Below are 22,635 nucleotides of genomic sequence, written 5' to 3'. Positions count from 1 at the left end.
CCCCCCCCCCCGTCCCCCTACCATGGGTGCGCAGTTGTCTGGTTTAACATGGCGTGGTGCTCTGTCTCCGTCATGGAGAACGTACTACTGTGTCAACATGGAGTACCGTCACTGCTGCGCCATTGAGGGCCCAGTGACAAGAGAATAGAATAAATACTTTCCATCCGCAATGTAGACTCTAAAGACGCGGAGAGCTAACTGTGTTTCCATGTTTAAAAGACATTTACTGCTGGACACAGTGGCACATGCCTATAATCCCAGCTACTCAGGAGGCCAGGATTGGGAGGATCACAGTTCAAGGCCAGCCCTGGAAAAGGTCTACGAGACTTTTTTTCCCGCTATGGCAAACAATAAGACCTAGCATGTTAGCCGGGCACCGTGGCTCCCGCCCGTCATCCTAGCTACTCAGGAGCCTGAGATCTGAGGATTGTAGTTCAAAGCCAGCCCCAGCAGGAAAGTCTGTGAGACTCTTACCTCCAATAAACCACCAAAAAAGTGGAAGTGGCGCTGTGGCTCAAGCGGTAGAACGTTCGCCTTGATCTGAAGGGCTGAGGGACAGCGCCCAGGCCCAGAGTTCAAGCCCCACGACCGACAAAATAAAGAACTGGCATGCTGGGCATACCTCTCATCCCGGCTCTGTGGGAGCTGTAGGAGGAGCGTTGAAGTCCGAGGCAGACCCCAAAGCAAAAATTCTAGATCCTTCCTGAAAAAAGTAAACAAAGTAGTTGGGCACCAGGAGCTCACACCCGTCATCCTAGCTACTCAGGAGGCTGAGATCTGAGAATCTTAGTTCGAAGCCGGCCCGGGCAGGAAAGTCTAGTCTGTGTGAGACTTACATGTAGTGAACCAAACAAAAGCCAGAAGTGGAGCCATGGCTCAAGGGGTAGAGCGCCAGCCTTGAGAGAAAGAGCTAAGGGACAGCCCCCAGGCCTTGAGTTCAAGGCGCAGGACAGGCACCCTGCTGGGCGTGAGTGTTGGGGTGCCGGGCTGGGGCAGGGGGCGGGACGCAGCGGTCCGTCGGTGCTGGGGGGCGGGCGTGGAGACGCTCACCGCCCGCCTTCCGTCCTGTTCTGCAGGGATCGCCCGGAGCCCGCACCCGTCCTCGGCTCTGCACTTCCCCACCGCGTCCATCCTGCCGCAGACGGCGTCCACCTACTTCCCCCACACGGCCATCCGGTACCCGCCCCACCTCAACCCCCAGGACCCGCTCAAAGATCTCGTGTCGCTGGCCTGTGACCCGGCCAGCCAGCAGCCTGGACCGGTGAGTGGGCATCCCCCCCCACGTGGCCCCTGGGGGCCTCTGCAGCGGTGGGATTTCCGTCTGTGGGGGCCTGCAGCCCCTGTTCTGCGTTGAGTCTGGGTGTGTAGGACAGTTGGGGACAACAGGATCTCTGGCAGTGCCCAGATCCTGGGTGCCTCTTGGGCCGGGCCCGTGGCACGCAGAAACATGCAGGCCGGGTCACGGGGGCCGTGCGTGCTCAAGGACAAAGTCCCAGCAGGTATGCGGGGCGTGCGGGGACACAGCGTAGAAAGCGGGTCCCAAGCCAGGCGCCGGTGGCTTGTGCCTGTAATCCTAGCTACTCAGGAGGCTGAGATCTGAGGATCGCGGTTCAAAGCCAGCCCAGGCAGGAAAGTCCATGAGACTCTGATCTCCCATAAACTACCAGAAAACCGGAAGTGGCGCTGTGGCTCAAGCGGTAGAGCGCTCGCCTTGAGCTGAAGAGCTGAGGGACAGCGCCCAGGCCCAGAGTTCAGGCCCCACCACGAGTCCCAAACTGGGGGTACAAGTAGGAGCTGGGGGTCGTGATCCTTGCAGGGCCCGGGGTTCGGATTTCACCACCTCCAGCAGCTCTCGGCCCCGCCACTCTGTCCCTTACCCTTCCAGGCCCCAATCCTGCCTGCACCCCAGCTCCACGTGGACACAGCCAGCGTCCAAGGTGGGGGGACACCACCCCCCATACCACGTCTCTCTCTGTTCCCCAGGGACGTGGAAGCAGCCCCCCCCAGCAAACCCACAGAGCAGCCACACCCCCACTCCCAGGCTGCTTCCCTGGGCGCCCACGTGGCCTACGGGCCCCCGGCCTGCGTGACAGTTCAGGGCCTGCCTCCCCCACGCCACAAGCACCTGCGGGAGACGGGGTCCCCCCCACAGGTAGCCCTGACCCCAGGAAGCAGCCTCACTTCTTGTAGAAAATAACGACCCAGTGAGGAAGCCGGGGACCCATGGCTCACGCCTGGCATCCTAGCCACCCAGGAGGCTGAGCTCTGAGGATCAGGGTTCGAAGCCAGCCCGGGCAGGAAAATCTGTGAGACTCTGATCCCCAGTAAATCCCCAGAAAACCGGAAGTAGTGCTGTGGCTCAAGGGATAGAGCGCTCGCCTTGAGCTGAAGAGCTGAGGGACGGCGCCCGGGCCCGAGTGCCAACCGCATGACCAACGGAAAAGAAAAAACAAAAAAATGATGGCGGGAGGTTAGGTCCGTCTTTTCTGGGGGAGTGGGAAGTGAACCCGCGACAAGCAGGTGCTTGTTTGCGGTGACCTGGACTGGGCCATGCCGTTGGAGGGAATAACGCCCACCTGGCCCACCTTCTCGATTTTTCTGGGCTTCGGATTGCAGCGCACTGGCTGCCCTGGGACGCTGCGCGGGGCCACTGCAGCCTCCCCAAGATGTGGCCCCGGCTGTCCTCCCGACCTCCGGCCTGTGTGACCTCAGACCAGGGCCTGGCCCTCTCTGAGCCTCAGTCCTCAAAGCTGCCGATTGGGTCTGCATCCACCCCCCGCCCCCGGACGGCGTGGCAGGGAGGAGCTGGGGGGACATGGGTGCGGGACGGGTGTTGCGAACTCTTTTTATTTGTGTACCTGGGGTCGGGAATCGTGTTGGCAGGCAAACGGGGAGCACTGTGAGGGCGGGTGGCTGCTCTCGGGGTGCACAAGGCCCTGGGGTCCGTCCCAGCACCATCCAAAATAAAACCCACTAGGCTTGCGCCCCATGCCGGCCTGGCACGCAGTAGGCCCGTGGCTGTCCCCCCACCTCACCCCACCCCGCTTCTCCCTCGTCCGGGGGCCATTCACCCAGAGCCCAGTAAATGATCCGGCGTCAGTAGCTTATCTCCTGGCGGTGCAGGGCGGGCATCGCTGCAGCTTCGGTGCTGGGGTCTTTGTGTTGTCCGCGCCCCCCTCCCCCCAGGCAGTAGGACCCCCCCCACCCTGGCAGGTGCTGGGGAGCTGGGGATGAGGGGCCCGCGCTGACGCTAACGGGCTCTCGGTCTCTCTCCCCGCAGCCTACTCTGCGCCCGGCGCGTCCCCTGCAAACCGTTCCTCTCTGGGACTAGAGCCGAGGGATCACAGGTAGGGCCGAGGGGCTGGCCGCGGGGGGCTGGGGCAGGGCAGGGCAGGGCGTCCGTCTGGGGGACCCCGGGGCCTCCAGACCCCAGCTGGGTTCTTCCCTTGACTGCACCCCCACCCTCAGGTTCAAGGGGTGTGAGGTGACCCCAACCCCGCCTGTCACCTCCTTAGTGCTGGCTCCTGCCTTGGGAGATCGTTGGTGGCAGAGCTGTGGCATCCCTGTGTTCAGATGGGAGGCCGCGTGGGCCAGCGAGGCCCAGGGAGGCCCGGGGTCACACCCACACTGGCCCCGTCCCCTCCCCTGCATCTGGCCCAGGGACCTAGAGGGAGGAGGGGGCAGCCCCGCAGCAGGGGGTGGGGCCCAGGAAGATGTCCCCACCCCAAGGGGATGTGACCACGGAGACCGAGGAGAGGGATGAGGGGGCCGTGCTGGCCAGGGGCAGGCAATTCCCCCCCAGAGGAAGGCCGGATAGCAAGGAAGGCTCAGAGAGGGACAGCCAGCTGCCTGAGGCTGCACAGCAGCGGGGGCGGAGACCCAGACCCCAGGCCCACACCCACCCTCCCGTTAGAAGTCCCCATCTTATGGGGCCTCGGAGCCTCAGCCCCCCGGGGCTGGCAAGGGAAGAGGGGAGACAGGGCAAGGAGGCCAGCCTAGGGAGCCCCGGGGCCTGGAGCCCCCCCCCCAGCTCCAGAGGGTCCCCTTGGCCTTCAAAGACTCAGAGACAGAGAAACCAGCCCAGAGCCACTGTAGGCTCTACGGAGGTCACAGGCTAAGGTCAAGGAAGGGGTCACAGGTGGTCCTGTCTTCTGTGGGGGGGGGGTGCTCTATGCTCAGGTTGCTGCTGGGGGGGGAGGGGGAGGGAAGGCCCAATGTGTGGGGACCCGTCATCCTCTTCTCCTGGCCTGGGGCCAAGCCTAGGCTGAGGCCAGGACAGGGCCCCCCCCCCGCCCTTTTCCCCATCCCGCCCCTGCCCCCCCCACCTCTTCCCCTCCCTCCCACAGCCTGCCAAGGCCACACCTCCCCCCACACACGGTCAGGGACACCGTGGCCCCAGTGGCAAGAAGGGGTGCCTCCCCAGCCTCCCTCCGTGGTCCCTTCCCCGTGGCCCAGTGTCCTCCTCCCCCACCCCTTCCGGGGAGCATAGAGCCCCCAGCTGTGCCAGCCCCTGGCCCACCTGAGGGAAAGGAAACTGAGGCAGGTGGGCACCCCATCCGCCTCCTCAGGCCAGGCGCCAGGGGCCAGAAGAGGCGTGGCGGGGGGCGCGGGAAGGGCGGGATTGGGGGGGCGCGGGAGGCTTCAGTGTGAGGGAGGAACACAGCCAGAAGAACCTTCTAGAGCCCGGAAGGGATGAGGCAGATTGCGGAGAGGCTGCAGGTTGGGAGGAAGCATGCGGTGCCCCCCCCCCCCCCCGCTGCTGCGTGGGGAGGGCGGGCAGCACGGTCCCACATCCTGCTCAGTCAGCACTTCCTACTGCCGCCTCCCCTCCCCCCTCCCCACGCCTCCCCCTCCCCTCCCCCCTCCCCGCGCCTCCCCGCCACGAGGCTGGCCCCGCTGGTGGTGTGGGGGGGGGATCTCCTCCTTCCCATCCGCTCCCCAGGGCTCCCCAGGAGCCAGCAAAGGGCAGAGGGTCACAGCGCGGACATCCTGAGACTCCCCGCCCCCCCTCGGCCATGTGGGGGTGCCCCCCCCCGGAGGGAGGAGGGAGGAAAGGCCACCGTGGCCGGCCCGGGGCTGGGTGTCCACCTCGGGAGGGTCACGCCCAGAGCCTGTCTGGTTGCCAACGGAAACCAGACATGAGGTAATGGCCGCGATGAACTTGGACTTGGCTGCCGGTGGGGGGAGCGGCGGAAGCGCCAGTTCCTCCCACGGGCCTGCCTGGGGGAGGGGCGCCATGGCTTCACAACCAGATTGGGGGGGCAGCGACGGGGGCAGGGGGCGCCCCGGGGGCTGGACAGGGCGGTCAGGGCTGTGGCCTCCCTGTCCCTGTGTCAGATGGGAGAGGACATTTCAGTAGAGCAGGTGGAGCGCTCGCCTGCGGTGCCCTGTGGTGGGGGGGGGGGTCACTAAATGGGGAAATGCCAGTTAAAAAGGAAAATGGGGGCTGGGAAGGTGGCTCAGTGGTAGAGTGCTTGCCTTGCAAGCATGAGGCCCTGGGTTCGATTCCTCAGCACCACATAGGCACAAAAAGCCAGAAGTAGCGCTGTGGCTTAAATGGTAGAGCTGAGGGACAGCGCCCAGGCCCAGAGTTCAAGCCCCATGACTGACAGAAAAGAAAAGAAAATGGTCCTAGCCGGGAGCTGGTGGCTCATGTCTGTCATCCTAGCGACTCAGGAGGCTGAGATCTGAGGATCGAGGTTCAAAGCCAGCCCGGGCAGGAAAGTCCATGAGCTTCTGATGTCCAGTTAGCCACCAGAAAACCGAAAGTGACACTGTGGCTCAAGTGGTAGAGCGCTCGCCTTGTGCTGAAGCGCTCAGGGACGGTGTCCAGGCCCAGAGTTCAAGCCCCAGGACCGACTAAATAAATACAGTGGCCCTGGCCACCGCTGTACCTGGCCTGGGGCCGTCCAGCAACGTCACATGCAGTTGAGGACAAAGATCACAGCCACAGGCACAGTGGGGAGGAGGGGTGCTGTACTGGCCAGTGCAGACAGCGCAGTGTGTGTGATGTGATCCATCCCCACGCTGGCCGCGGGCTTCCTCGCCCTGTCCCCGCCACCCCGGGTCACCCTGCCCGCTCCGGGCATCCCTGACGGCGGGCGCATCCCCAGACTTGCCTCGGCCCTGCTGCTGTGGAATCACAGCCAGAAAGTTCTAGTTCCCCCCCAGCTCTATGCCTCGCCCCCCCCCCAGCCTGGTGTGGGGGGGCAGGAGCAATCCCACAATCCCACACTGCTCGTCCGGGATGGAAACCTCACCGGCCACTTGGCATTGACCCAGCAGCCTTGTGGGCAGCGCAGGGCTCCAACCCCGGGTCCCACGGGTGGACGGGATCCCGGGCCCCGGGGATGGAGGATGGGGCTGCGGGGGAGGTGACGGAGGGTCCGCAGTGGAGCTTGATGCCTGTGCTCTCTCTCTCTCTCCCTCCAACGCCGCTCTCGTTCCTGTCGGCCGTTCAGTCCTGGTACCTGGGATAGCAGCGTTCTGTGCCCCCACCTCCTCTCCATCGCCCGGGAATTCCCGGGGGGGCAGCGCCGCCCCCCCACCCACATTTGCGGTGGGAAGTTAAGAGCGAGCAAGAACACCCCACCAACGCCCAGCCCGGCCAAAAAACCAACCCACAGACAGACCCAGCGGGAGGAGAAGGAAAAGCAACACCCCCCCCCCCGAAAAAAGGAGAAAAACAAAAACAGGAAGAAGAAAGAAAGATCCGCGTCAGGAGAGCCCCCCACCCCAGGACGCGAAGATGAAATGTAAAGACAGTAAAGACAGCTCGGAGGCCAGGCCCGGGCCCCACGCCGCCCCTGCCGCCCCGCCGCGCCGCATCATCATCTCCGCCCCAAGGACACAGACGCTGCCCCAGAGCAGGTGAGCCCCGGGCGGCCACCGACCGCCCCCCCCCGCGCACCCCCCACCCCGCCAACGGCACTTGCCAAAGAAGGGAAAGGCAGCAGGCCGCCGCGGGCAAGGGGGCAGCGAGGACCCCCACGGAGGCAGGGGCGGGTGGGCAGAAGAGGTGTGAGCCCCTCAGCCCCCCCTGGCTGGACGGGATGGACGCTGTGCGGGTACTTTGGGGACCCACCCAGCAGCGGGACCTACGAGCCCTCCTCCCCACCGGACTGGCTCTGGCTCTCGCTCTCGGGGGGGGGGGGCCCTGGGGACTTGGTCTTCGGGGTGGGGTGCCCCCCAGGCCAGCCCCAGGGTTGGGGATGAGGGACGTCTATGCAAGTGACCCCAGGCCCTTGGCACGGCGGCCGTCCTCCCCCCCCTCGCCGCCCCCACCCGGCCTGTTGCACATGTGGAAGCAATGCACTTTCCCAGGAAGGGGATGGTGGAGCCGGGACCCCCCATCTGGAATCTGCTGGCCTCGAAGCCCAGCAGGGGAGCTCCCGACCCCCCCAGAACCCTGGAGGTGGGAGCCCAGAGTGGTTTAAGTGCCTGACCCCCACCGTCGTCCACTGGACACAGAGTGGCCGAACGCGCCCCCCGCTTCCCCCAGCCCGGCCCCCCCATTGCCGTGCCCCCCTCCAAGCTAGAGAGACTGGACCCCAAGGGTCAGCCCCGGGAGCCCCTCCCTGCATCCCCCTCCCCACACCGCGGGGCCCCGGGCCGGGTCCTGGGGGTCCCGCCGCCCCCTCAGCCAGTGCCTTACATGCTGGAGGGAGGCCAGCCCCTCCCAGGTGCCCCCCACCCCGAGGGCCACCATTTGCACTTTCATCTCCCCCAAAGCGGGGCCGGTGGAGGGAGCCAGCCCCGCACGGGGCGGGGCGGGCTCTGTCGGAGCTGGGGGTGCAGAGAGCGGGGCACACCCGCTGTGCGTGTTCCGTTGACCTGCTCCAAAAACACTAAGCTGGGGGGAGGCCAGGTGCCCCCCAGCCAGCTCCGTCCACACCCACCCCGGGACCCCTTCTTCAGTGGTGGGCCAGGGTGGGGTGTTAGGTGTTGTAAACACGAGGACCCCCTCCCTGGCCCTCCCGTCCATCCCGTGCCCCCCACCTTCGGCCAAAGCCATCATCCGTTCACCTTGGCCCGGCCCCCTTCTGTCTGAGGGGGTCTGGACTCTTCTCCAAAGTAGCCTGGGGGGGCCTTGGCGAACCCCCTCAATCTCATACAGAAAGACCCAAGACCCTTCTTCACCCTCTGTCTCCCATCCCCAGGGCCCAGAGCGCAGAGGTGGGGGGAGGGGGTCCCGTCTGTCCGTTTGTCTGTCCATCCATCTGTCCGTCCTCAGGGCCCCTCCACGGGGGAGGAGGGGACTGAAGCGTGGGGGGGGCCCGCTGTCCAAAAGGGCAGGGGTGAGGGCCATGCCACCCGGCAAAACCGGACTCTTGCCAGGGTGGTGACCGGGACTAGGGGGGGGACAGACCGGACTTGGGGTACCCCCAGCAGTCGCCCTCTTCCCCCCCCACCCATCCCCCCCACCTCCCATGGGGGTCCGGGCCTGTGAGAACCAACTCTTTTACCTGACTTGCATGGTGCTTTAGGAACCCGCGACCTGTATGCATGGCGGATGCCCCCCCCCCGGCGTCGCCCCCAGCCACCCACGCCGCCTCTTAACAAAACCCCAAAACACAACTAAAACAGAAAACCCCCAAAAATCTACCAAAAAAGAAAAAAAAAAGAAGCCCAGCCCCAGCCGTCCCACGGTTCCTGATTTGCACGAGAATTCTCTATCACAACATGTGCCTTGTGCCCCTGGCCAGCACTCAGCTGCATGCCGCACGCGTAGCCCCAGACAGACAGACAGACATAGACCACGCCACGAAATAAAGCGTACCAAGCGAAAAGGGATGGATTGCTATTTGTAAAAAAAAAAAAAAAAAAAGCAAGAAACAATAACCACCATAACCATCGCCACCACAGACGAGAAGGAAGTGACATTCAGAAGACAAGGAAAACCCGCTCAAAAGCGAGCCACAGAACCACCCCGCGCCCCCCTCCGCACCGCCCCCCCGCAGCGGGTGGGGAGGGGCATTCCCTGGTGCTCACCGCCATCCGCCGCCTGCCCGGACCGGACCCGGACCTCAGGCCTGCCCGTCCTGCCCGGCCCCTTCCACCGTCGCCGGGCCCAGCCTGACTCAGACTCCATCCATGCAGGCTGGGGGCCCGCTTGTCCCTGTGTACCCCAACTTTGTCACCAAAGGACCCATTCTTCTTGAGCCGGAGACCAGCCTGGGGTGACCCCCGTCCACTCACCCCCCTCCCCATCTTCCGTCTTCCAGCTAGTGACACGAAGGAGCGACACGGGAACCCCACAAAAACTTGATATATGCAATACCTGCGCTTGGCACCCCGCTCCGGCCGGCTGGGGGTGGGGCGCACGGGGAGCCGTCGCGGCCTCTGGCCCGAGGTTGTCATGTCCTTGATTTTGGTTTTTCTGGCTCTTTCTTCCCATCCTTCCCCCCTGTACCCCGTCTTTCCTCTGTCCCTTTCCAGTTTCCTTGACCAAAGCTAAGGCAGGAAGATGGGCTGTGGGGGGGCCGAGGTGCAGCCGCCTCCTGGCACCCCCCAGCCCCCCGCACGGGGTCCCCCAACACACAGCCTTCACCCACTGTCCCTTTGTCCCCTCAGGATGTCACCAAGATATTCTTAATCCCAACTTTTCTTCCAAAAAATGACACCCTGGGGGGGAACCCCCGGGCTGGGGGTCCCGGGGAGCAGGGGCACAGGGAAGGCCCCAGGGGCTGCTGCCCCACCTCACCCCGCTTGCCCTCTCTGTTGGGAACAGTGGCGGGGGGGGCAGGCTGGGTGAGGTGCCGCCCCCCAACTCCCCACCGCGGCCTTGGGGTCCCAGGCCCTGGCCAGCGGGCTTCTCCCAGTTGGTGGCAGGAGACAGAGTTGGGGCTCTTTTGTTTCTCTGACTTGACATGTTCACCACCCCCATACCCAGGCCAGCTCCTCCCAGAGCCCCCTTCCCCCAGCTGATGGTTGGGTTTCAGTCCACCCCATGGGGAAGGACTGGGGGGGTGCCCAAATATATGCAAATCACACAGCCCTGAAGGACTGCAAAGAGGGAGGGAGGTCCCCAGCCTCGTTCAGAGAACCCACAGGCTCCCCGGGGACCCCAGGCAGACCAGCAGGGCCATCCGAGGGAAATGGGGAGCTGCGGGGACCTCCACACTGTCCCCTGGGGCTCCCCCTCCTGGGGCCTGCCCTGCCCGCCACCTCCCTGCCCAGGGGCCACAGCAGCACCCAGGGAGGGGCCCCGGCATGGCTGCCGTCCCACACACAGGCCACGCTGGTGGGGCCACACGTGGCCACAGGCCCCGGGGAAAGGGGGGCAGCAGGCAGGTCCCCACCCCCAGTGTACCTCGACCCCGCCAGCACAGGGCTGTGCTGTCTGTACATACATGTAGGCTGTACCCATGTAACTTGGAGGTTGAAGCCTAGATTCTGGCTCAGACACCCCGATGATTTCTTCCCTCAAATTCAGCTTCCTCTCTCCCCTTCTCTGCTCCCTAGTACACTTTCTGGGAGGGGGGGTCCCCGCCTCCATGCCCACCCCCCCAAGCTCCATCTATCCATCCCTAGGTGGTCCAGAGCCGGGGAGGGGGACCCGAAGCCCCCCCACAAGCAGCAAGGCAGGAGGCAAACCGAAGCCCGGCCAGCAGAACTCGCCAGCTATACCAAAACACTCATTTCCCAAGCAGTGCCTCATGTCTGCTGGTGCAGTTTTGGGGTCTCCCTGCCTCAGCGCCCCCTCTACACACACACTGGTATCCTCGGGCCCCCAGACTGTGCTCAGACCTCGAGTAGAGGGGGGGTGTGGAACACACAGGGGTGATCACGGGCTCCAGAGATGGGGAAAGCCATGCACCCCAAGCCGCCACCTGGGCAAAAAGGGGGGACCCCCAAACCCCCTTCTCAACATGCACCCCCTCCTCATCTTCCCACCTCCAATCTCAGCCAGGCTGCTGTCCCCTAAAACCAAAGCCCCTTCAAATCCAGGGGTCTCAGCCTGAGCGCCCCCCTCTCCCCCCCTTCCCTGCCCACTGAGTGTGAGGGGTGAGGAGAGGGCTCGGCGGGGGAGGGGCCCTGGGGAGGGCGGGTCACAGCATCTTCACCTGGATTTTTCTGGATTCTTCTCTAGGTTTCTTTCTCGATTTCCTTCCCTCAACCCCCCCCCAGCCTTTCTGAATTTCTGGATATTGTTTCTTCTTTTTTTCCTTCCCCCCTCTCCCTCTCTCTCTCTCTCCCTCCCTCCCCACCCCACACCCCTCAATTGTTTGGGTGTCGAGGCTGTCCCGTTCATTTCTCTGAGACTTTTTTTTGAGATTTTTTTGTTTCCATTTTGTATTTTACGCATATTACAGGAGAGATCATTTTATTTCTCGCTTTCTGCTTGCGTCACATAACAGACCATACACGTTACGCGCGCGCACACACACACACACACACACCTGTGCTCAGAACCCAAGTCGGGGAACAGTTCCGCTTGGCCCTGGGGGTCCCCGGGTTGTCCTCACCCTCCCCTGCTGGGGGAGGGGGTCAGCTGGGCCCCCCGGCCCTGCGCCGCCATCACCCCATATATCACGCGGTCGGTTTGGTCTGCGCAGACGCGCCTGAGTATCATTTATAGAATGTGACTTTGGCTGATGTTACTTTGTTTTCCCTATGCAAAAAAACAAAAAAAAAAATACAGCGAAAGGGGTTCCATAAAAGACTCGATAAAAGGCAAAAAAAAAAAAAGGAAAAAAGAGAAAATGTATAAAAATTAAACAAGCTATGCTTTGACTCTTGTTGGCGGTCTTGGCTTCTCTTTCTGTGCCCGGCGGGGCTGCCTGTCTGGTCACGTGCTCCCCGAGGGCAGCCCCCCCCAGGGGGTCTGCGGACCCCTTTGACATGACTTGAGGAGCCCCTGAAATAGGATTGGGGGGCCGGGGACATTGCTCAGCCCCCTCAAAGGGCCCAGCACACCCCCAGAAAATGGCTGTCTCCTATCTGTCCCTTCGATGCTCCTGGGGCTGACCTGCCCGCCCCCCCAAGGTGTTTCAATGCAGCCACCGCCTCCTCCAGGGAACCGGCCCAGCCTCACCGCCGTGCATCAAGCCGCACTCCCCCATCCTCGAAGCCTCCAGTGAATCCCAGACACCTTCGGGATGCCTGCTGTGAGCAAGGCTCAGGGGACCCCTGGTCATTCCACATATACACCCTGGCACATGGTTGGCACTCCATAAATGAACAAACGCCTTGTAGAACACCCTTCTCTACCTGGTAAGTTGCTGAGCACTGGGCAGAGTCCCTACACAGCTGCCCAGCTGAGCACTGGGATGCTGGAGAAAAGAAGAAATCCAGAAACCCCAGGCTGGCTTTGAAACCCATGGTTTGAAAACCATGATCCCCTGGGTCTGTGATCCGCACATCTCAGCCTCCTGAGCAGCTAGGATTACAGGCGTGAGCCACCAGCGCCTGACTACACTGATCATTTTTGAGGCTTGGTCTGGGCTCCTGCCCAAACCCTCACCTGGACCACGATCCATTTATCTTCAGGCCGAGATGACAGCAGTCATGCATCACCAGCTCAGCTTCTTCATTTGAGATGGAAATGCTCAGATTTTTTGGACGAGGCTAGCCTGGAACTGCAATCCTGAGTTCATCTTCCCAAATATAGCTAAGATTATAGTGGTGAATCACCTCACCCGGCCTGCCCCCTGGAGAGGGACATTGAAGATCCTGGAGAGGGCCTGGGAAGGTGGCTCAGTGGTAGAGTGCTTGCCTCGCATGTATGAGGCCCTGGGTTCAATTCCTCAGTACCGCATAAGCAGAAAAAGCCAGAAGTGGTTGTGTGATTCAAGTGGAGGAGTGCTCACCTTGAGCTCAAGAGCCGAGGGACCGCGCCCAGACCCAGAGTTCAGGCCCCACGACCGACAAAACAAAAATAAAATTTTAAAAAGGTCCTGGAGATAAAACCCCAAAACCCTGTCCACTCAGCCACAAAGGGAGGCAACCAGAGAAAGGGAGAAAAACCTGCCTGAGGCTCATACCTGCCATCCGTGTCTTTGTAGCTACTCAGGAGGCTGAGATCTGAGGATTGAACTTTGAAGCCAAGCCAGGCAGGGAAGTCTGTGAGACTCTCCAATTAATGACCAAAAAGAAAAAAAAAAAGCCAGGAGAGGAGCTGAGGCTCAAGTGGTAGAATACCAGCCCTTGATGGAAAAGCTCAAGCCCTGAGTTTATACCCCAGTACTGGTGCGCACACACATGCACATACTCACTCTGATGGCTGAGGTGGAGACTGAGCAGAGATGTGGGTCCTGAGGCCGGGCTGAGACAAGCAGAGCCCACAACACTTCACGATCCTGGACTTTTTGTTTTTGTTTGTCGATCATGGGGCTTGAACTCTGTGCCTGGGCGCTGTCCCTCAGCTCTTCAGATCAATGCTAACGTTCTACCACTTGAGCCACAGCCGCCACTTTCGGTTTTCTGGTGGTTCATTGGAGATAAGAGTCTCACGGACTTTCCTGCCCGGGCTGGCTTCAAACCACAATCCTCAGATCTCAGCCTCCTGAGTAGCTAGGATGACAGGCGTGAGCCACTGGTGCCTGGCTCCTCTTCTTGCCTTTAGTGCCATAAGACCAGGCTAAGGTAAAAACTGCAGTAAGCAAATTTAATGGAGACTCCATGTTCCAAAGCCCCAAAGTGCTTATCAAACGCCTACTGACTGCATGCTTCTTAGTTCCCATGCTACAGAAGGGAACATGGGTACCCTGACAATCTGGAACACCTGCCCCAGCCGAGGGGAAGAGGTAGAGCTACACTTGAGCACTTCACTGTAGCCCTCTTGGCCTCCTGGGTCTCAATAAGGTGTGAGTGAGAAGACAGGCTGATGGGCGAGAGAAGAATGGAAAATGGATGGATGAATGGACGATCAGTAGGTAAATGGGTGAATGGTGGGTGGCTGAATGGATGGGTGGATGGATGGATGGATGAGTGGATGGCTGGTGGGTGGGTGATGAAATGATGGATGAGTAGGTGGATGGATGGGTGGATGGATGGGTGGGTGATGGATGATGGTTGGGTGTATGGATGGATGGATGATCGATGAGTAGATGGATGGATGGTGGGTGGGTGATGAATGGGTGGATGGATGATGGATGGATGGGTGTATGGATGGGTGGGTGATGGATGATGGTTGGGTGTATGTATGGCTGGATGGTTGATGGGTAGATGGATGAGTGGATGGATGGTGGATGGGTAGGTGATGGATGGGTGAGTGGATGGCTGGTGGGTGAGTGATGAATGGGTGGATGGATGATGGATGGGTGGATGGATGGGTGGGTGATGGATGATGGGTGAGTGTATGGATGGATGGATGATTGATGGGTAGATGGATGAGTGGATGGATGGTGGATGGGTAGGTGATGGATGGGTGAGTGGATGGCTGGTGGGTGAGTGATGAATGGGTGGGTGGATGGGTGGGTGATGGATGATGGGTGAGTGTATGTATGTATGGACGATGGATGGATGGGTGGATGGCTGGTGGGTGTGTGCTGAATGATGGATGGGTGATGGATGGATGCATGATGGTGGGGTGGATGGCAGGCTGGCTGGTGTATGGATGGATGGATGGATGGAGAAGTCTACCATAGGTGGTTGGATGGGTGTGTGGATGTGTAGGTGGGTGGCTGGGCAGAGCATGGGTGGGTGGATAACAGAAGAACGAATGAGAGGTGGTCATGAGTCATCGCATAAAGGAAGGGATACTTAGCTGGTGGACAGGAGGATAGAGCTGGCAAGGTGGGTGATGGGTGGACGGACAGTAAGTAGCTGAGGGATGGACGGCAGATGGGTCTCCCCACGGCTGGAGGCCCAGTCGGTGCAGAGCGAGTGGGTAGGGTGGGAGGGCCGATAGAGATATAGGCGGAGGGTAATGGACGGTGGAGAGTATGGATCTCATCCGCAGTTGATTCTGAGTCCTAGAATTAAGACTTCAGAATGACTTCGTCCTACCCACTGATTGCTGCTCCCGCTGCCCTGCGACTCACTCCTCCTGGATCAAGCCTGACTGGGAAGCGGTGGGTTAGGATGAGAGGGGCTCAGGGGCGTGACCGATGGGGGCGTGGCTCAAGAAGGGCGTGGTTCTCTGGGGCGTGGCCCATGCAATGGGTGTGGTTCACGGAGGGTGTGGCCCATGAGATGGGCGTGGCTAGTGAGAGGGCGTGTTTGAGGAGGGCGTGGCCATGGCAGGGCGGGGCTCGTGAGAAGGGTGTGGTTCGTGGCGGGCGTGGCCTGGGAGGGGCGTGGTTCGTGGAGGGCGTGGCCCGGGAGAGGGGCGTGGCTTGGTGGAGTGAATGGCTCGAGACAGGGGTGTGGCTCTGGAGGGCGTGGTCTCTGGCCTGGTTATGCGCTGCAGTGGGCGTGGCCGGTGGGGGCGGGGCTCCCGGGGGCGGGAGAACTGGACAGTAAGGGCTTGGACAGAACGGTAGGGGAGGGGAGGGAGTGGCTCATGCAGGATGGGTTCCCCACACACACACTTGAGAACTCCCCATAGCAGCTCAGTGACAGAAGGGGCGGCCAGCAAGACCCCCAGACCTGTCAGCAGAGAATTCATGGCAGATCGGTGCGGACAGAGTCCGGGCCAGGCAGCAGCCAGGCTGGAAGGTTGGGGTCCGCTTCCCTGGCCGCACCCCCTCCTGCCAAAGCCTCACAGCGCTGGGCCTGAGCCTTCCGAGGCTGGAGGAGCTGAGGAAGGGAATGGAGGCCCCATCCAGACAGGCTTGGGTCTCAGGTCCAGGGAGGACGTTGGTCTGCCCAGGCTGGGTATGGTGGGGCTCCAGGAAGTGGAAGGTGAGCTTCCCTTCCCTGGGGTCCTGGCCTCCCAAGAGGCCCAGCCATGGCTGGGTTGACTGTTGACCACAGTCTGTTGTTCCTGGGGGTCAGAATTCTGATCTCCACATCGTTGAAGAGGAGGAACCGATCTGAGGCTCAGAGAGGGCGAACCACCTTCCCAGCACCACACAGCATCCCACAAAAAAGTTCTTGAGCCAGGTGCTGGTGGCTCCCACCAATAATGCTAGCTACTCAGGAGGCTGAGATCTGAGAATCAGGGTTCAAAGCCACCTGGGGCAGGAAAGTCCATGAGACTCTTATCTTCAATAAACCAGCCAAAAGCCAGAAGTGGAGCTGTGACTCAAGTGATAGAGCAACAGTCTTGAGTGAAAAAGCTCAGGGACAGAACCAAAGAGGTGGGGGTGGGGAGGAGGCGGAGAGGAGAAGGAGAGAAGGAGAGAGGGGGAAGGGAGAAAGGAGGAGGGGGAGAAAGGGAGAGAGAATTGATTTCTCAGCCAAAGCCAGGAAAGAATGCACCTTCCCAGCTACCATAGGAGGTGACCTCCAAACGGCACAGGCGTGACCTTGAAAATGCTCCCCTATCCCAATCCCAGTCCTGCCTTGGGGCGCCCCACTGTCCAGCCCCCCCCTTCTGTATGGAGAGTTACTTGGCGTTTCCTCCGCCCCCTGGTGGACGATGTCGGAACTGCACCCAGTATGAATAAGCCATTGGGGAACCTGAACCCCAACCCACGCCCCACAGCCCGCCCTCCTCGAGGTCCAGGGCAAAGGTTAGGGCGCGGAAGCGTGAGAAATAGGGAACAGAAGCCTGACAGGAGAAAGTCGCCTATCTTGGGACGCGGGGGCACGGGAGGGTCACGTGTCCCCCAGCAATGGGGGGGGGACGCGAGGGCCCCAGGATTTCCCGGGAGACCGGGATCAAAGTTCAAGACTCGGGGAACACAATCAAGATCACAGCCGAGTGTTATCACCAGGGCTGCGGAAGCCTCCGTCACCCCCCCCCCCGCCCCGCCCAGCGCTTTGTCGGTTGTGGGGCTTGAACTCGGGGCCTGGGCGCTGTCCCTGAGCTCTTCAGCTCAAGGCGAGCGCTCTACCTCTTGAGCCACAGCGCCAGTTTTCTGGTGGTTTAATGGAGATAAGAGACTCACGAAATTTTCTGCCCAGGCTAGCTTTGAACTGTGATCCTCTAGATCTCAGCCTCCTGAGTAGCTAGGATGACAGGCGTGAGCCACAAGCTTATACTAGCTATTCTTTTTGAGGGGCTTTGGTACTCAGGGTGCCCAGAGAAGGCCGGTTCTGGTCAATGGAAACCAGGCTGTGTGTGGGGAGGGGGGGGTGATGAGACATCTGGTAGAAACAAGTGAGGAGTCATGAACTTGCAGGACTGGAAGTTTCCCCTTGGGCAGAGGCACTGAGGGTCTGAGTAGAAAAGGCCTCGTGAGCAGGACCGAGGTGGGGAAGGGGGACCCCACACCACCACATGAGTCCCCCAAAGACCTCTCCTTAGACACTGTATTTAGAAGCCCAGGCCCAGGGTGCTGCTTACAGGGCACAGAGGAGGCGTGGACGGGCGCCTGCGTGGACAGGCAGCGAGTGTCTTCACAAGACTGTCTTCTTCTCTTTCTCCGCTTCTGGAGGCTCTATCTCCTCCAGCTCCAATCCTAAGTTGCTCTCGCCTTTCTTCTGGGCCTTTTTCTCCTCTCGCCTCTCCTTCTTGTCTTCTTGACTGTAGGGTACAGAGACAGCAGATCTCATAAGAAACAAGCCCTTACACTTAATGGCTGTCTTGGGAGGAGCGCCGCTGTGCTCCCCAGCCCTGGTCATGGTGCCACCTTGCAGGGTAAAGCAGAAGGATCCCTGGCCCATTGCATGGATGGTTGGATGATGGATGTGTGGATGGATGGATGGATGGATGGGTGGGTAGATGGATAGATGGGTGGATGTGTGTGTGTGTGTGTGTGTGTGTGTGTGTGTGTGTGTATGGATAAATGGGTGGATGGGTAGGTGGATGAATGGTGGAGGGATAGGTGGGTGGATGGGTAGATGGATGAATGGATGGTTAATAAATGGTTGGATGGATGGTGGATGGGCAGATGGATGGATGGGTAGGTGGGTGGATGGATGGTGAATGGGGAGTTGGATGGATGGATGGGTGATGGATGGGTGGTTAGGTGGGTGGATGGATGGTGAATGGATGGATGGATGGATTGGTGTGTGGGTGTGTGGATGGATGAATGGGTAGATGGATGGTGGGTGGATGGGTGGGTGTATGAGTGGGTGGATGGGTAGATGGATGGATGAATGGTGGAAGGATGGGTGGGTGGAAGGGTAGATGGATGTGTGGGTGGATGGTGGGTGGATGGGTAGACAGATGTGTGGGTGGATGGTGGTGGATGGATGATGGATGGGTGGGTGGGTGGGTGGGTAGAGAACAGAATGATGGGAGTGGAGGAATTGGCCAGGCTGGGGGAAAGCTCAGGAGAACGGGAGAGTCAAGATCCTTTCCTGCCTCCTGAGGATCAGAATCCCGTTCACCAGATGGAGTCAGGTCACAGACAGGGCGAACACTTGGGTCCGTACTTCTCCCCTAAAGCCATCGTGGCTCAGCTGAGCCCCTCAGTCAGCCTGGCCTGGCCAGCTGCCCCAAGCCTCGGCTCACTGGACTCTTCCCCCTCCCAGTCCCCAGCCCCCTCTCCAAACTGTCATGACCAGAAGCTAGAGCTCCTGAAGAGACCCGACCCATGCCTGGAGGTCCCACTGCACCAATGCCACAGACTTGTCCACACCAATTCTGTGTCTGCAGCATACCAGGCCCTGAGCTGTGTATGACAGACAAGGTCAAAGGTGAGTTCCTGCCCTCCAGGAGCTGCTGTCTATGTCATGATTCGTGGTGATTTGGTGAGGGGCAGACAAGAGGTAGGACCAGGGCACACACAAGGAAGGTTGCTGGTCATAAGGAGCCTCTTAGAGGTCAAACTCCTGAGCAGGGAGTGAAGGGAAACGAGTTCTTTTGAGAGGGAAGAGTATGTGCAAAGGTCCGGGGTCAGGAATTTGCTGAGGTATTGAAGGGAGGAAAGGTCATCTGTGCACACCTGCCCCCCACCCCAGGAGGGGCTCACCCCAACAGTACCTCAGATCTGGGTTCTGCCTGGATTCTGCTCTCATAACCTGCTCCTCTTCATCCCCAGCTCTGCAGAGATGGAGACCAGGGTGTGAGTCTGGGGGAGGAGCTGGAGGTGGGCATGGCCTCTGCCTTGGTTTCCCAGCAAGCACAGGAGGGCATGGGGCTCCCTGGCTGCCTGGGCAGGGACAGGCAGAGTCGGGGTTGGGTCCAAGGAGGAACAGGTAAATGGGGTGAGCCAGAGACTGAAGGGAGAAGGGATTGGATATGATGAGAGGCAAAGGCAGCATTTGGACAGAGCCGCCACCAGGAGCGGGGGAGGGGGAGGCTTTAGGCACAGGAGTGGGGTCTGGGGGGGTTCCCAACCTGGTTTTGGAGCACCAGAAGCGGTTGGCCAACATGAGCACGAAGACGATGAACAGAAACCCCACTACGGCAGCCAGCCCCGTGAGCCATGGCTTCAAGCGTCGCTCTGTGGCTGCGGGGAAAGGGGGAGCGGGGAGGGAATTCAGAGACTGAAGAGGACAGGGGCGGTGGGGCAGGGGTGCTCAGGAGGGGGGGCCCGGGCGCTGGCAGGGTGGGGTCTTACGGAGGAGGGGGCTAGGGCTCAGAGAGGGCTGGGGCTGGGGAATCTCGGAAAGAACCGGGGTGGTGGGTGAGGAAGGGGCTCAGGGGGCTCCATGAGGGGGTATGTAGAGGAGACAGGGATTGTGAGTCAGGGCGAAGGGAGGAGGCCTGGGAGGAGGGAGAGCTCCGACCTGAGAGGGGGGAGCAGGCGACCTGGGTGGGAGGCTGTGTGAAGGCCTCAGTTTCCCCTCATGGGAAATGAGATGGACAGTTCAAGGCCGACCCTACCCCTTGACCCGAGTCCTACCCTGCTGGGCGTCGGCAGGCGACAGGAGGAGAGTGCCCAGGACGAGGAGTGTCGCCAGGGTGCGCATGGCGGTCCCGAGAGTCAGCGTCCAGATCGGCGTCCACCTGCAGAGAGCTGCCCCTGGCCCGGCCTGGACACGGTGGGGGCGTGGCCTGGGCGTGGCCAGCTCGGGGCGGGGCCTAGCGAAGGCTGCTCTGGAGGCGGAGGGTGTGGCCTGGACGTGGCAGGGCCCCCGAGTGGAAAGGGGCGGGGCGCGGGGTGGCCCGGGCACCACGGGGGCGGGGCCTGAGGAGGCCCAGCAGAACTGAGGTGGGAGGGGCCTCGCGCAGGTTGGCCTGCCTGTATACGGCGGGGGCGGGGCTTTGGGGGCGGGGACAGCCACGGGGGTGTGGCCTGGGGCGGGGCGGGGCCTCCCTGGTTGCCCCGGACCTTCTGCCCTTGGCCGATCCAGGGTCCTGTGCATGTCGCTCCCATGGGGAGGGCAGAGTCTATTCCTGGTATAACTTTAACTCAGGGTGTCATCTTTCCCTGCACTCCGCCCTGGGGACCAGCAACCTCAAGGCCCAGGCCCTTCTGCCTGGTGCAGACGGAGATGAACTTAGTTCTCACTCCTCCTCCTCTTCCCCCCCCCCAAACCAAAGCACTGGGCCCCCACGGCCCCTCTGGCCCTGCGTGGGCACGCAGGTGTGATCTGACACGTACGGCCCGCATAGTCCCCTCTGCGGCCTTGCACGGAGCCTCCGCCGGGCTCAGTGATTTTACACACACTAGCTGTTTCTCTGGGCGCCCCCCCCCCCCACAGACATCTGGCCAACGCTTGTCTTGCACACTCAGAGTCAGAGGCGGGACACAGACCCCCGTCTGCCGCCCGCACCAGCCCGTGTGCACAGAGGCGGGCGGAGGCCAGGTGCCCCACACCGTCTCCACATCTGGATGCCCCACTGTGGCTGAGGAACGGGGTGCCAGGGGCGCCCGTCTTCCTTCCTGTCCTGCCCTTAACCTTGGTCCTTCACGTTGATCAGATAGGGAGCCCTGCCTGGGCAAAGGGGCAAGGCCCCACCCCGGCCGCCACGGCACAGGCCCGTGACAGAAGGGCTCAGGTGTTTATGAAGCACCTGCTGCCATACCCAGGGGGTTCCGGGTTCCAGCCACGGGCACATGCCGCTCAGCAGAATCAGGACAAGCTGCGGGCCTCGATTCAACCCGCCATGCAGCTACCTATTAAGCACCTCATGTGTAATCTCTCAGCCTGGTTGGGGAATCAGGATTCCAAGGCGCACTCCAAAGCTGAGATGGGGGTCAGAGGTCATTTGGAGATTGGGGGAGGGGCACACTGCAGGGTGAGCAAGGGCAAGGCCCATGTGGGAGCCTCTGCCTTCCAAAGTAAGCCACCCTGGGCAAGGGCCATGCCCCAAGTGGTAGAACACCGCTTGGCAAACACGCCTGAGGCGCTGAGTTCAAACGTCAGTGCGGCTAAAGGAGAGCATCCTGCTGGGCTGTCAGTGACCCCTCCCTGCAGCTCTGAGACCGTGTCAGGATTGGAAAGTCAGTGTTTCCATCTGTTGAATGGAATCCTAAGCAATATGAAGGTGTGTGTGTGTGTGTGTGTGTGTGTGTGTGTGTGTGTGTGTGTGTGTGTTGGTACCGGGTAGGGTTTGAACTTGGCACCTGGTGCTGTCCCTTAGCTTTTTCCAACCAAGGCTAGCGATCTACCACTTGAGCCACAGCTCCACTTCCAGCTTTTTGCTGGCTAATTGGAGATGTTTCCCTAGACTTTTGTGCCCACACTGGCTTTGAACCGTGATCCGCAGATCTCAGCCTCTAGAGTAGCTAGGATGACAGGCGTGAGCCATGGCACCCAGCTTGGAGAAACTTGACATAGGGTGTAGACTTTGGTGAATATGGTCCAAGTAATTCTTTTAATCTCTTCTTAAAAAGTTTACAGATTGTCACTCACTTGGCTTTGGCTCCGTGTGGCGGGGGGCTACGGGGTGTGGGGTGGCGGGTACAGCCGGCCCCTAAGTATCCATTGAAAGTTTTGGTCCACTGAGTGAGCCCCATCCTCCTGGCAGCACAGGACTGGCCAGGCACCGGGTCCAGCCCAGCTCCCTGCCCAGCTCAGTGCAGCCTCCAGAATGAGCTCTGTACTTCGGGTTCCTTGAAGGTGATGGAGGGGCGGCGGGGATCCAGGGCAGGGCCTTCCGGTCGGACGCCTTCCCCACCCCCACCAGCCTCCTCCTCTCCTCGCCAGGCCAGGGCCAGCTGCAGGTCTAGCTCTTCCAGATCCTCACCCGCCAGGCTGGCACGCAGCTCCCGGGGGGCGTCCTCCTGGTCCGGCTTCGGACCAAAGGCCCAGTCTGTGCAAGGGCAACTTCTGAGGACCCCCTTCCCCACCCCCATCCATCCTATCCCCTCCCTAGCTAGGAGGGAACACCCCAACACCCCCAGGGCACCCCAGTCCAAGACAGATTGGCAGCAGGGAGCGGCTCACCAGCCAGGTCGTGGGCAAGGTCTTTGATGAGGTGGCCAACGATGGCGTAAGCCACTACCACCACCAAGAACGTGGCCATCATCAGGTACAGCACGTACCGGGGAAGCTGGATGGCGTCAAGCGGGGGAGGCCGGTACTCCTCATACAGCGGTGGCGCCAGGCTCCAGCCCTCCGCCTCCTCCTCGTCAGGCATGGCGATCCCCGGCAGCAGGAAAGGCCGGAGGTGACCGACACAACGGAAGTATTAAAGGGCTTTGGGCTAAGAGGATTGGTCGGCTCCCCCTTGGCCACCATCTGCCTGGATTAATCTCACTGAAAATCACTTCCGCCCACCAGCCTCCTCCTTCCCTTGGCTGC

At 61.2% G+C, this 22,635-nt stretch overlaps 2 protein-coding genes across 2 annotated transcripts in view; one reads left to right on the top strand and one right to left on the bottom strand.

Annotated features, from left to right (window-relative positions):
- Positions 1-6,684, top strand: part of Nfic (nuclear factor I/C (CCAAT-binding transcription factor)) — a 53,013-nt gene extending 46,329 nt beyond the window's left edge. Inside the window, exons 8-10 of the mRNA XM_013022631.1 lie at positions 1,077-1,261; positions 3,281-3,347; positions 6,462-6,684. Coding sequence (XP_012878085.1) covers positions 1,077-1,261; positions 3,281-3,331 — 236 coding nt within the window. The 3' untranslated portion in view covers positions 3,332-3,347; positions 6,462-6,684. The remainder of the gene's footprint in view (positions 1-1,076; positions 1,262-3,280; positions 3,348-6,461) is intronic.
- Positions 6,685-17,286: 10,602 nt separating this feature from the next.
- On the bottom strand, positions 17,287-19,944 carry Smim24 (small integral membrane protein 24). Its single transcript, XM_013022757.1, has 4 exons — positions 19,788-19,944; positions 19,280-19,391; positions 18,923-18,982; positions 17,287-17,518 (listed from the first exon to the last, which is right to left on the bottom strand). The coding sequence occupies exons 1-4, from the start codon at positions 19,852-19,854 to the stop codon at positions 17,392-17,394; spliced, it is 366 nt and encodes a 121-aa protein (XP_012878211.1). The 5' UTR covers positions 19,855-19,944; the 3' UTR covers positions 17,287-17,391.
- Between the last annotated feature and the right edge of the window lie 2,691 nt (positions 19,945-22,635).

Source organism: Dipodomys ordii, unplaced genomic scaffold, assembly GCF_000151885.1.
Source record: "Dipodomys ordii isolate 6190 unplaced genomic scaffold, Dord_2.0 Scaffold64, whole genome shotgun sequence".
Taxonomy (NCBI): domain Eukaryota; kingdom Metazoa; phylum Chordata; class Mammalia; order Rodentia; family Heteromyidae; genus Dipodomys; species Dipodomys ordii.
The sequence above is the reverse complement of the archived record's forward strand: the minus strand, read 5'-3'. Positions and strand labels throughout refer to the sequence as shown.

Excerpts from the sequence above, each read along its gene's own strand:
- Smim24 (XM_013022757.1), bottom strand. The coding sequence starts at position 19,854 with ATGCGCACCCTGGCGACACTCCTCGTCCTGGGCACTCTCCTCCTGTCG. Across the intron at positions 18,983-19,279 it reads TTCTGGTGCTCCAAAACCAG|AGCTGGGGATGAAGAGGAGC; the intron begins GTTGGGAACCCC and ends CCATCTCTGCAG. Across the intron at positions 17,519-18,922 it reads AGGCAGAACCCAGATCTGAG|TCAAGAAGACAAGAAGGAGA; the intron begins GTACTGTTGGGG and ends TGTACCCTACAG.